This window comes from Microtus ochrogaster, chromosome 6 (genome assembly GCF_000317375.1).
Source record: "Microtus ochrogaster isolate Prairie Vole_2 chromosome 6, MicOch1.0, whole genome shotgun sequence".
Lineage (NCBI taxonomy): Eukaryota > Metazoa > Chordata > Mammalia > Rodentia > Cricetidae > Microtus > Microtus ochrogaster.
Window position 1 is genome coordinate 59,638,762 of NC_022013.1, and position 12,522 is coordinate 59,651,283.

General features: G+C 47.7%; 1 protein-coding gene across 1 annotated transcript in view; it reads left to right on the forward strand.

Moving 5' to 3' along the window:
* Nucleotides 1-12,522, forward strand: part of Wdfy4 (WDFY family member 4) — a 205,184-nt gene that overhangs the window by 179,428 nt on the left and 13,234 nt on the right. Inside the window, exons 50-54 of the mRNA XM_005348671.3 lie at nucleotides 6,154-6,307; nucleotides 8,604-8,695; nucleotides 9,742-9,954; nucleotides 10,552-10,702; nucleotides 12,064-12,248. Coding sequence (XP_005348728.1) covers nucleotides 6,154-6,307; nucleotides 8,604-8,695; nucleotides 9,742-9,954; nucleotides 10,552-10,702; nucleotides 12,064-12,248 — 795 coding nt within the window. The remainder of the gene's footprint in view (nucleotides 1-6,153; nucleotides 6,308-8,603; nucleotides 8,696-9,741; nucleotides 9,955-10,551; nucleotides 10,703-12,063; nucleotides 12,249-12,522) is intronic.

Here is a 12,522-nt window from a genome sequence, read left to right on the forward strand (position 1 = left end):
GAGCTCTCTATAGCCAGTTTGCTTCAATAATAACTAGTTAGTTCCAACTATTTGGGATGGTCTAGCCTGGTGAGATGACCAGAGCCAACTTTTTATGTATTTAGGAGGAGGCACCTGAGCAATTGTTAGTGTGACCGCACTGGGAATCTCAAGTGTGACTCTTAGTTTTTTCTGGCTCAAGTTTGTCTTTTGATAGATTGGTTCATCCAAATTGTAATCATTTGGGCTCCCTGTGTAAACCCTTTGTTCTGGACCAGTGAATTTCCAGTTGTTCATCACTGCCCTGAAGAACCAGACATCTTTTGTCTTATTCTAGAACAAAACAACAACAGTTTTAGTTCTTCAGTGGATGAGTAACATCTGTGAGAGAATCCTCCCTGGGCCTCACCAGATCTCAGAAGGAATGTTCTGGCATCTTTGTTTCATCTCATCTGCCTCCTAGGGGCAAGCCTGTCTCTTCTCAGGAGACTTTTGCCTGCCCTCCTTCATGGTGACATTGTCTCCTTCCTTGTGGTCTCACCCACCAGAGGATCTGGTTGTTGGCTGTGGATGAGTTGGAGGGTGGAGAATGGGAGGTTCCAGGATGCCTTCAGAGAGGCCTCCTGCTTTTGCAGGACGCTGGGGCTCTGAGCTTTGAGGATCAGCATGCTCTCCCTTCTGAGCTGAGCAGACTGCCATTCACCTGCTAATGTGAGTGAGTCACTGGGGCCCCAGGGCCCTGTGTCCTGGCTCTGCCCTCTGATGTGGAAGAGACCATTGCATTTCTCTGGATTTGGTTTCCTTATTCATGAGATAAAGATGGAGGGTAAGATACAGCTTCTGAAGTCCATTTCATAACAGCACTAGTCTGGAACACATTTCCAGATGATGCCAAGTACCTTACAATCACCACTAAAAAGTTTAAGCTTTCTCATTGTGGCAAAGTGCCTATCACGTGGTAACTACCCTGTAGCTATTTTTAAGCATAGAGCTCGATGGTATGAAGTGCCAGAGTAGTGTGCCACGGAGCACATTGTCTGCCACACACTGTGTGCTCGTGTGACACAGCTCGTGTGACCTGCTGAGCTGCTGACAGGCTGACACGGGACACTGTGCTCTCTACAGACTTAGCATGTGCTGGCCCAGTGTGGGGACAGCACCAGGATTTCCACAGTTTCAGGACTTCAGTGGACTGTGTCCTGACTCTGGGAGAGGCGCCTTACGCCCCTGTGGTTAAACGCTACTACGTTTAGGCCCATTTTTAGAATTGATGCTCTTTAGTATTGATGTGTTTCTCTTTCTACTCAAAGTTGTCAATACAATGATAGATTTTTATAGTCTAGAAGATATTGAATAATTGCTCACCCATGAGGTTGGTTCCAGGCCCCTTCTCCCATACTGCAGTCAGAGGATGCTCAGGTGACTTATATAAAAGGGCATCGTGTTTGCATAGAACCTATACATCCTCCCATATCCTTTAAACTACCTCTAGATTATTTACAATGTCCACTCCAGTACAAATGTCCTATAAGCAGTTGTGATACTATATGGTTCAGTGAACTGTGGGAAGAAAAAGTCCATACACTTGAGACAGACATGATCTATTAAAATATTTCCTGTCTATGGTTTCGACTTTAAGTGTGGATCCATCCCTCAGATACAGTCTTCCAACTGTAGATGTGGGTGTTGTGTGTGGTGTGAGCAGGTGGGATGTATGTAGACTGTGACCAGACTTGTCATGGTCATGCGTTCTATGGTTCACTCCTTCTCAGGGAGGGATGGACCACTGTGTTTAGGGCAAGTGGCTGGTACCCCATCTTAATGACAATCCCAGTGTTCTGTAGTTCTCATGAGCCTTGTCTGTGGTGATCCAGGATCTATGAGCCTCCTGAAAGCCAAGTCATTGTGAAGCTACACCCCTGCTGTGAGACCTTAGCCCTGGTCTGTGTTTCTATCCTAGCAAAAGTGCTGTATATTCTCAGGCTTAAGATGAGATCTCGCCTGGGTGGTGCCCAGCAAGGCAGCCTGTTCCCAGCAAGGACACAGTGTGGCGGCAGCTGCTGTATTTAATAAGAAGTGAAAATAAAACACTGTGCTAATTAAGTCCCACCCCCGTGAAGTCAGCTGTTACCAGCAGCGGGGGAAGGGTTTTCCAAACTACCTGAGGCATGATGGTGAGATGGAGGGATGGCAGAACTTTGTGCTAGGCATTGCTGACTGCAGGGAACTAAGAATCCTGGAGTATACTCAGCCTGTGCTGTGACCTCCCAGCTTCAGGTAGGTACCACGGTCACAGTAACATGAGGAGGACAGAGAGCCTGTGTCAGTGAGCACTGCCTCTGTGCCTCCTACCTGATGTCATCACAGCTTCCAGGTTAGGCTCCGGCCCCCAACCAAGTACCTTGCCCTTGGTACCCAATACTTTGTACATAGTTAGGATATTGCTGAACCAGAAAACCTCCAGTCACACTTGAAACATATCATCAGGACTTGAAAACATGGGATTTCCAAGGTCCTAAACTATGACCTACAAGAATTTCAGGGTCTCTAGTATGAAATAATTTGAATATATGACTTTATCTAGGGGCACTGGAAAAGGCACTGGTAGAGTTGATGAGCCCAGATAACTGGCCCTAGACTTTCTCCTTGGTAGTTGAATATTCGAGCTGCCATCTCCCCATCTTTTTCAACCCCTAACTGATGAGGATGGAAGCTTGGCTTGACTCACAGTAAGAGGCATGGATGTCAACATGCTTTGGGGTACTTGCTTAAGAGAAAGGTCTCGTCCTATGGGAAGGAGAGCGGTGGCTGCTCTAGCTCAGACCAGTCCCTGTTGAGAGCAGCACTGACTAGTGCCTGGGCTTCCCAAATGTCACCCATAGCATTATATTTTGGAGTAGAAGGCGGAGATGGGCTGTTTGCTGAGGCTCATGGGATACCCAGCTCGTTTCCTCTTACCTGCCCACTCTTTCCTCTTTACTTGGTACTATGACCTGCCCTAGAAATGCCCCTCTTACTTCCTGTCACCATCCTAAGGTGTCTTAACCTTTTCTACCCTCCTGCCTCCGTCCCAGGCACTGGAGAAGCCTATTTCTCAAAACTCGTCCTTTTGTTTCCAATACTTTCCACTCCATTTTTCTTTATTCCTTCGGAGAGCCCCAGGTTTTCTTCCTCATCTACTAAGAGGTTGAATCTTAAGACTGGGATCCCATCGCAGTCCCTGAAGTATACAGAATAAAAGGCATGTCTAGGACTAGGACTGGAGGGATGACTTAGTGGTTAAGAACATTGGCTGTGCTTTCAGAGGACCCAAGTTCGATTCCTAGCACCCATGAGGTGGTTTATACATGTTGTAGCTTCGCTCCAGGGATCCATGCCCGCTCTGGTCTCTGTGAACAATGTAAGAACACAGTGCACAGACATATATGTGTGGTCAAAAACCCATATAGGCAATTCAATACAAATTATTAAAAAGATACAAGGCTCATTCCTTTAATACTGCTTTCTTTATACCAAGCTTACCACCTGGGGGTGGTATATCTTGCCTTCTTATATACATACTTGCTGAGGCATATATATTATTGATTTCACACCCCAAACAATCACTGAAGCTTCACAGAGGAGGGGATAGGCGATTAAAGCAACTTTAAAAACTCCTATTCACCCTTCAAGTAAGCACCGACATTCTTACCTGAGTCAGCTTAATTCCAGAGCACAGCATTCTCTACCATGGCACACTGCCTGGTGGACAGATGGTCGTTGAAATCAGCTGACCCAAGTAAGCAAATGTACTGCTTACATGATGCTTCTCAACTATTAAGAAAAATGCCTACACAGTGCTAATAGGTCATCAATCCGCTCCCAGGACCAATCCAATTCCTTAGCTAGATGTGAGTGGGCCAGTCTGCATTGGTCCCTGTTGGAAGGGTTTCAATATATACCATAAGGATATCTAGGGGCTGAAGAGATGGCTCCATGGTTACGAGTGGGTACTGCTCTTGCAAGAGCCCTGAGTTTGAGTCTGAGCACCCATGCTCACAGTTCACAACTGCTAGCTCTAGTAGAATCTATTGCCTCTGACTCTGTGGGCATGAACATTATGCACATGTGTGTACATGTGTGTATGTGTCTATATCATGTATGTATTTGTACATACATAATGAAAAATAAAATATTAATAGAAAAGAATGTATGTGTAGTCACATGTCCTTGAACACATGTGAGGTCTGAGTTTCTTCTGAGTATGGGCTAAAAATTGAATGTTTGCCCTCTGACCTTCTCTTCCTGCCCAGGCTAGAGAGGGGTTTAAGAATGCCATGACTAAAAGGGACACCAGCAACCTAAGGCTCATGCAAACGGAGCATTTTGCATGCATGCTTTAAGCAATATGCATTATTTTTCAGGGCAAGTCGTTTACAACCTATGTGCTTGCGCAAGGACCAACATTTCCTTGGTTTTAACTCGATGTTCAGAAACTCCCTTGTCATATCCTCACTTCTCCACTGCTTCACTCATAATTTTGATTTGTATCTTTCAGTATTGCTGAGCGCTTCTTAATATTATAGATGAGTAAGATACCACAGATAATCTTCTGATCCCTACTATATTCAAAATACTTTGCTGGTGATTTTCCATGTGTGTGATATCGTGTGTGTGAACCTTTTGTCTCTGAGCTCTGTGGCCTTAACTTGGCTCCACTGCCTTCCAGCTTTGAGCAGCACGCAGGACATCATCTGCCATTGAGCAGTTATGTTACTGATCTTCACTGGTCATTTGCATACACATTATTCACGAAAGGCAAGGACAGCTGCAGGATGGACAAGGAGGACGATCTCAGCAGGGGAGCTCTTGCCCATCACTTTCTTCCTCTCCATTCCCAGACTACGTTTTGTTGTTGCTTACTCCACTTGGCAGATTTTCTTCCTGAGGGTCACTCTGCAAGGCTGAACCACACAGCTCAGTGTTCCTCAGTCTCGCCCTGTCTCTTGTCATCTCTGCCTGCTTGCCTAAGAACCGAGTTCTGTCTGAGACTGACTGCCAGCGGGCGCTGGAGTTTATGTCAACCCGCACACTCACAATGCGAGCAACAAAGCAACTCCACTTTTTCTTCTAGGGAATTTGGTGTTTTCTTTTGTATTGCAGAAGTGAGAAAAGCCATTAATTTTGAAACAAATGTATGCAAATACATTTATTAATATAGGAAATAGGAAAATCAGTTATTGCTTCCTTTATAAATAATACAGGCTTAAGTTTTAAAGATATTACTTTTGCTAAACTGCATTAGACAGCTGTGAAAAAAATAACATTTTTCTTTGTGGTAATATCTTTAACCAGATTTGTAGCACTAACAATATTTCCTATGTATATATTATTTTTATTTAATACAGGTAATCTTTTTATTACCAAATCATATTGTTTCTCAGGAGATTACCATCAGCACTTATAAAAGCTGCAAAAGGAAAAATGGGACCAGGAGAAGACATCAATCTCCCACGATGTGAGGCTCAGGCTGCAGATTAAATACACAAAGCTCTTAATACATTTCAATGAGCGACTCATTAGGTGCAGATTTATTTAGATTTCCCACACTTCATTTCTATTTCCATCTCGATTTGATGGTGGACATCGTCTCTTAATTTTAACGCAGAGCAGAGTGACCCGGGTGGGGGTACATCTTGAAGCTGTGTGTTATGGCTGAGACCTCATGGGGACCCGGATATCCTAGTGGTTCTGTCTTTGTGCAGAAAATGATGTATGGCTCACAATGGATCAATACCTCTGGCTCAGAAAATGGACCACCCAGTTCTTGGCTACCAGGTTGCCCAGAGGTGACATGCCTTAGATCTGTGCAGATCCTCTTCTCTCAGAAAGAGCTGAGTCCTCTTCAACCTTCTGCGTCTACATAGTAGGCCAAGTTTCTGCCGGTTCCAGCGATTTCCTTAGGGACGGGCAGAGCAAAACATACCCTTTATAGCTGTACCCATGGGCTTGGCCCCAGCTCTGGCATCCACTGCTTTGATAGCCTTGGGGAAATCAGTGCACTTTGGGTGCCAGTTTTCTGGTCTATAGAATGGAGATGCCAATTCATTCCTGACTTCAGGGCTCTTTCCTAGGAGGCTGAGTGGATAGAGGGAGACACACGTGTGGCTGATGGCGTCTACCTTCCTCCCACAGGGCGGAAGCTTTGATGTGGCTGATAGAATGTTCCACAGTGTGAAGAGCACGTGGGAATCTGCCTCCAAGGAGAACATGAGCGACGTCAGGGAGTTGACCCCTGAATTCTTCTACCTGCCTGAGTTTCTAACCAACTGTAACGCAGTGGAGTTTGGTGAGCGGAGGTGTGGGGGAGCCTGCTGGAGGAGGCCAGGGAGCTCGGGATTTCTCCTACAGGTCTCCAGGGAAATCTGTTTCCTTGATGGAAATGCTACTAGCTCCTAGTTAGGACCAGTGCATGGAGGGTGAAGTCTCTGCTGGGCGACAGAACATTGCTGCAAAAGTGTCTTCTCAGGAAGGGCGCTGGGTCCCAGGTTTCCAGGACAGCACCCAGTACCTATCTTGGGCAGTGGCCTTTTCTCTGAGGATGCCAAGAGATGAAGTCTGTAGTGAAATAGTAGAACCCTTGTTGACGACTCAGGTCTAGCACTGCCTACCCACATCCCTCCCCCCTTTGCTTTTTCGAGACAGGGTTTCTCTATGTAAAAGCCCTAACTGTCCTGGACCCAGCTCTGTAGACCAGGCTGGCCTTGAACTCACAGAGCTCCATCTGTGTTTGCCTCCTAAGTTCTGGGATTAAAGGTGTGCGCCACCACCGCCGGCCTCATGTTCTTATTTGAGGTTCACTAGCCCCATTTCCACTGTGGCTGACTTCTGGGTAGCACATCTTCTGTCCCGTAGCCTAGACTGTGTCAGGCCTCTTCCTGCTTCAGAGATGGCACAGACAGTGACAGAGACTCAGGGACCTGGGGAGGCCCTGGAGACTGCACATGTGTCAGGGGTCTCTCCTGTGAGTGTGTGTGAGAGGAAGGTGGAAGGAACCATATGCTGAGGGGATAAATGGTCAGAGGTGGAGCAGGCGGTAAGCAAGCTCTCTAGCCAGATCAAGAGAAGCCATGGGTGCTGCAGACAACCTGGAGGTGGATATTGATATCCTTCCGGCCATGGGTGCTGTAGACAATGTCTGTAGGTGGATATTGGTATCCTTCAGGCCATGGGTGCTGTAGACAACATCTGGAGGTGGATATTGATATCCTTCAGGCCATGGGTGCTGTAGACAACATCTGGAGGTCGATATTGATATCCTTCAGGCCATGGGTGCTGTAGACAACACCTGGAGGTGGTTATTGATATCCTCCAGGCCCATCCACCCTTAGCCTCTCCCTTTTCCTTCAGCAAGGGTTCAGACCTGGATTCAGGCCAACTGAGATCATTTCCCACAAAGTCTCATGTGGTTTTCAGCCCTGGGCATGAGGCCACAGTGTCATAGGGCACCTCAAGTCTCTCCAGTTCTGGTCCAGCCAACAAGCCTGACCTGGCTCCTTGGTGAGCCTGACAGTGTTTGCGTTCTCGGTGTGTCCTCGGAGGAAGATGTGACAGGCTTAGATGGAGAAACAACAGGGTCAGAGACAGCCAGGTGTCATTAGGAGAACACGTGACTATATAGTACCTACTGTGTACAGGTACCTCAGGCAGATGTGGTTTATCCTAAAGACATGTTCCAGGTGAGGGGACAGAATTTACGTTATAAACAAATAAAGACACGAAATTGCCAGGTGCTGAGAAACCCTGTGAGGAAGACAGTCAGGGCCATGGTGTGAGAATGAACTGGGGGCACCTATGTTATCCTGTTCTCCAGGGAGAGCCTGGAGTCAAGTGTGGGTAATGAGAAAATGAGGGTGGGCACAGCCTGAAAGTCCAGACCAAAGGGGAATGTTGTTCAGCTTGCATCGTAAGTGCTCTAGAGGGCTCAACCAAACCAAAGGAGCATTGCTGAGTGCGGGTCATGACCGGTATTATATTGTGAGTACTGTATGCTTGCTTTTCTCACCTTGTGTCAGCCCTGTAAGGCGTGGTCAGTACCTTCACCCTTACAGATAGAGAAATGAGTCCCAGGAAGGCCAAGTGTTTTGTTCAAAGTTGGCAGCTGGTAAAAGGGGAGACATGGGCTGGAAGCAAGGCTGCTCTTCTTGCTCTCTTGGAATTTGTCATATAAGTGGTTGAAGACTTAGGAAGACGGTGTGTGCCAAGAACTTCGAGTGGTGCCTGGCATAGACCTGGGTACTTGCATGCCTGGGTCATCATCAGCGTCTTCTTCCTCTGTTTCATCCCCCCAGTGAAAGGCATTGTGAGTGGTGAGGCAGATGCACCAATAGTGGCAGCAGTAAGACTGTGCAACTTGGAAAGCTAGTCTAGTGTCGTTTGGGAAGCCAGGAGGACCTCATGAAGGATGCCAGCTGTATGGCCAAGCAGAGGAAGACTTTGGCTCTGTGGATAGAAGTGGCGGAAAGCAGGGTGATCTGGTCAGATCCAGCTCATATTCCAACCTGCAAGGAGTTGTCTATTGTAGACAACATGGTTCTGAACCTAGTGTGGTCTCACTTATGCCTCCTGTTTCCCTTCACACTCAGGACGCATGCAGGATGGAACAACCCTGGGGGACGTGCAACTCCCTCCCTGGGCTGATGGGGACCCAAGGAAATTCATCAGCTTGCACAGACAGGTGAGACACTCCAGTCTATCCTCATGTGCACTTCGGTATCCCCACAGGTTCCGTGTAGTTTTCTATCTCACTGGTGGGGACAAACCTTGAGACTTTGAGTCCAGAGGAAGAGAGCGCACCAGGGAAGTTTGTGTTCTTGGATGGTTGAAGAGCACCGGTTTGCTCTGTGATTGTTCTAGGCTGCTGTGATGGGCATCGTGCCAGCCAGTGTCATGTCTGATGTTTTCAGGCTGCCCTGGTGGCATGTCAGTGTCCTCTCCAGCTCCACCCCCACCCCAGTAGTGCCACCATCTGAACTGTGTTCTCCATATTGCTCAGAGATGGTTTGGAGACCCCAGGAAGCTCTCACCTACCACAGGGTTGTCCAATAGTAGAGATGATTGAGCCTGCCATCCAGAAAAAACTGATGAAGATGGAGGCCAGAGATTTCATGGGGACACTTCTTCTGGGTTAGCCAAAGGAAACAAAAATGCGCGCGGCATCATTAGTCATCAAAGAAATGTATTCAAACCAGAATGAGATGCTACAGCATACCCATAACAATAAAAACTGGGTGTTGTGCACATTTGTAAGCCCCGTGTTAGGGGTGTGGAAACACAAAGATTCTTGGGGCTCACCGGGGTCTAGCCAGCTCTGCAAATTCCAGGCCTGTGAAAGAACTTGTCTTAAAAAAAATAAAATAAAATTATCTGGGCGGTAATGGTGCACACCTTTAATCCCAGCACTCAGAAATCAGAGACAAGCAGATCTCTATGAGTTTGAGGCCAGCCTGGCCTACAGAACTAGTTCCAGGATAGGCTCCAAAACTACAGAGAAACCCTGTCTCAAAAAACAAAACAAAAAAAAAATAAATAAATAATAATAGAAAAAATTTTAAATGGGGAAGGGCAGCACCTGCATTTGACCTCTGACCTCAGTATGCATACACACACCTATGAGCACACATACACACACACCCCTACACACACAGTGGCTTTAAATTTTAGAGAACTGAATTTTATAAAAGCATGAGTTAGGATTTCCTGCTCTTTGGGTTTCGATTTCAGGCTCTGGAGAGCGACTTCGTCAGTGGCAACCTCCACCACTGGATAGACCTGGTTTTCGGATGTAAGCAACAGGGGCAGGCCGCTGTAGAGGCAGTGAACACTTTCCACCCCTACTTCTATGGTGACCGAATAGACCTCAACAGCATCAGTGACCCCCTGATCAAGAGCACTATCCTGGGGTTCATCAGCAACTTTGGACAGGTACCCAAGCAGGTAGGTGAGGCAGGCCATGATGTTCGTCTTTATCAAGAGCGTGGGCAGCACAAGCTTGGGAAAGAGGACAAGGATGTTCTCTGCCTTTAGGAGTGAAGGTGGTGGCGGGTGCGAGAGGAGATTCATCCCGTTTTCAGAACCAGAGCCCCACCCACTTACCACCTGAAGAGGTCAGATGACATCATTAATACGGGGCAAATGCTGTGTTCCTCTGTTACATATGTGATAGATACCATAAATTATTATTATTATTATTATTATTAATTTCCTTATGAGTTAAGATTATCAAGTAGCTGAAAAGGGTCTCCTAAGGACCTCCCTCCTCAGCAAGGGCAGATTTTGCCTAGGCAGTTTGGGAGAGAAGAGAATTGGCAACCAGCAGAACTTGTCCTGTGACTTGGAAAAAACAGCGGCCATTCTCTGAGCCCCAGGCCCTTCATTTGTAACATCCAAGGACCCTGCTGACACAGCAGTTCTGCTAGAGACAGGCCAGCCCTGATAGTGGCTAGAGCAAGGGTGCAACTGTGATGTCCATGGTTCCCTTCTAAGGCATCCACCCCCTAGTGACCTATGTGGTGTGTTTGTATGTATCTCCAGATCTTCACTAAACCTCACCCATCCAGAAACACCCCAGGGAAGCCACCACTGCCCGGAAAGGATGCCTCCTCCCCAGCGGGCCTTCCGGGCCACTCCCAATCCTTCCTCCACAACCTGCCAGCACTGAAACCTTCTCAAGTCACAGTCAAAGGTGATCGCCTGTCCTTGCATTGTCTCAGGCTTCTTTCTTTAGGAACTGAATTCCTCTAGGGCAGTGATTCTCAACCTTCCTAATGCTGTGACCCTTTAAAACAGTTCCTCGTGTTGTGGTGACCCCACTACACACATACACAACCATAAAATTATCTCGTTGCTACTTCATAACTGTAATTTTGCTGCTGTTATGAATTGTGATGTAAATATCTGATATGCAAGATATCTGATATTTGACCCCTGTGAAAGGGTTGTTCAACGCCCCACCGAAAGGAGTCATAAACTATAGGTCGAGAAATACTGCTCTAGGAGCTCAAGGGCATGGGCTTGGAACTTAGGGGTTTTTGTAATGACTGTCTCTAAATTCAGTGGGTAGTGGAGGGTGGTCTCTTCTGGAGGGGTCTAGTACTTCTAGGTTAGACCCTAACTTCTAAGACCCACATGTCTGTCTGTCTGCCTGCCTTCCTGCTTCTCTCTCTCTCTCTCTCTCTCTCTCTCTCTCTCTCTCTCTCACATACACACATATACACACCCTTCTCTCTTGTACACATGTACTAACACATGCCACACACACCCCTACAAAGACAGATGACAGGCCCTGCACTGCTGTTGCTCTCAAGCCCCCAGATGCACACATACACAGAGTTCATTGCTAAGGACATGTGTTCTGGGCAGGTGCCTGTGAAGGCCAGCAGCTTCCTTGCTGTGAGAACTCTGCTCTGGAACAGGGTGCTTTTCTCATAAGAACTTGCACAGGACAAGAGAGGGGCATCTGCCACCATGATGGAAGGCAGGTCCCATGACTGAATACGCATTGAACACAGTCTCCTCCCACAGTATGCGTACCTGTGCTGGCCGGTTGGCGAGCTTACTCTGAGAGGACTTTGCAGGAAGAAGGGGCAGACTTCCCTGGGATAACTGGCTTGGGATGGATATCATCTGGTCATCAGCAAGCTGAATGCTGAGCTGGGTTCCAAATGGGGCCAGGAATGGTTTCCAGAGTTTGACAAGTGAATCTATGGTTGGAGTTAGGCCACATGCCAGAGGTCCTTTCAAGATAGTGCAGGAAGGGTAGGTGGACAGGTACCCAAGCCCTGTGGCTTTGGATCATCTGCCCCAACAGACTGTCTGGGCTTCTGGTATCACTGCCTGAGAGTCACTAAAACATGTGAGTCCCTGTTAGAGGAGCTGAGGAAGGGGCACCTGGGCTACCAGTGGGAGTAGCTGATCCTGGGTGAGTGGCTCCTGGCCAGGCTGTGTGCACGATGAAGCTCTTTATTCTGCAGTATCGTCTCCCTGGGCCCAGAGAAAGTGGGTGCTTTCCTCATTGCATACTCCATCATACTCACTGGGGAGCAGATATGTACCTTTTCTCTCTAGGATCAGAATCCCCCAAAGGGGCCATTGGCCACATTGTTCCTACCGAGAAGACTATCCTGGCGGTGGAGAAGAACAAGATGCTGCTGCCGCCTCTCTGGAACAGGACCTTCAGCTGGGGCTTTGATGACTTCAGTTGCTGCCTGGGGAGCTATGGCTCTGACAAGGTGGGTGACAGGGGCAGGACTCTGGGGTCTTGACTCTCTCCAGGTGGACTTCAGGCTGGTAAAGCACACTGTCACCTTCACAGCCCACCCTGGTCACAGGGCTACATAAGGCCCATCCAGATGTGCTTTCAGTCTGGGTGGGAGTTCCTGGGCTTCTACCTGAACAGCCACCACTCACCTGAGAGCGGCTCAGGATGGATATTTAGCAACTTGCAAAAGTTTTCTCTCTCCCTCTCCCCCTCCCCCTCTCTCTCTCCCTCTCTCTCTCCCTCTC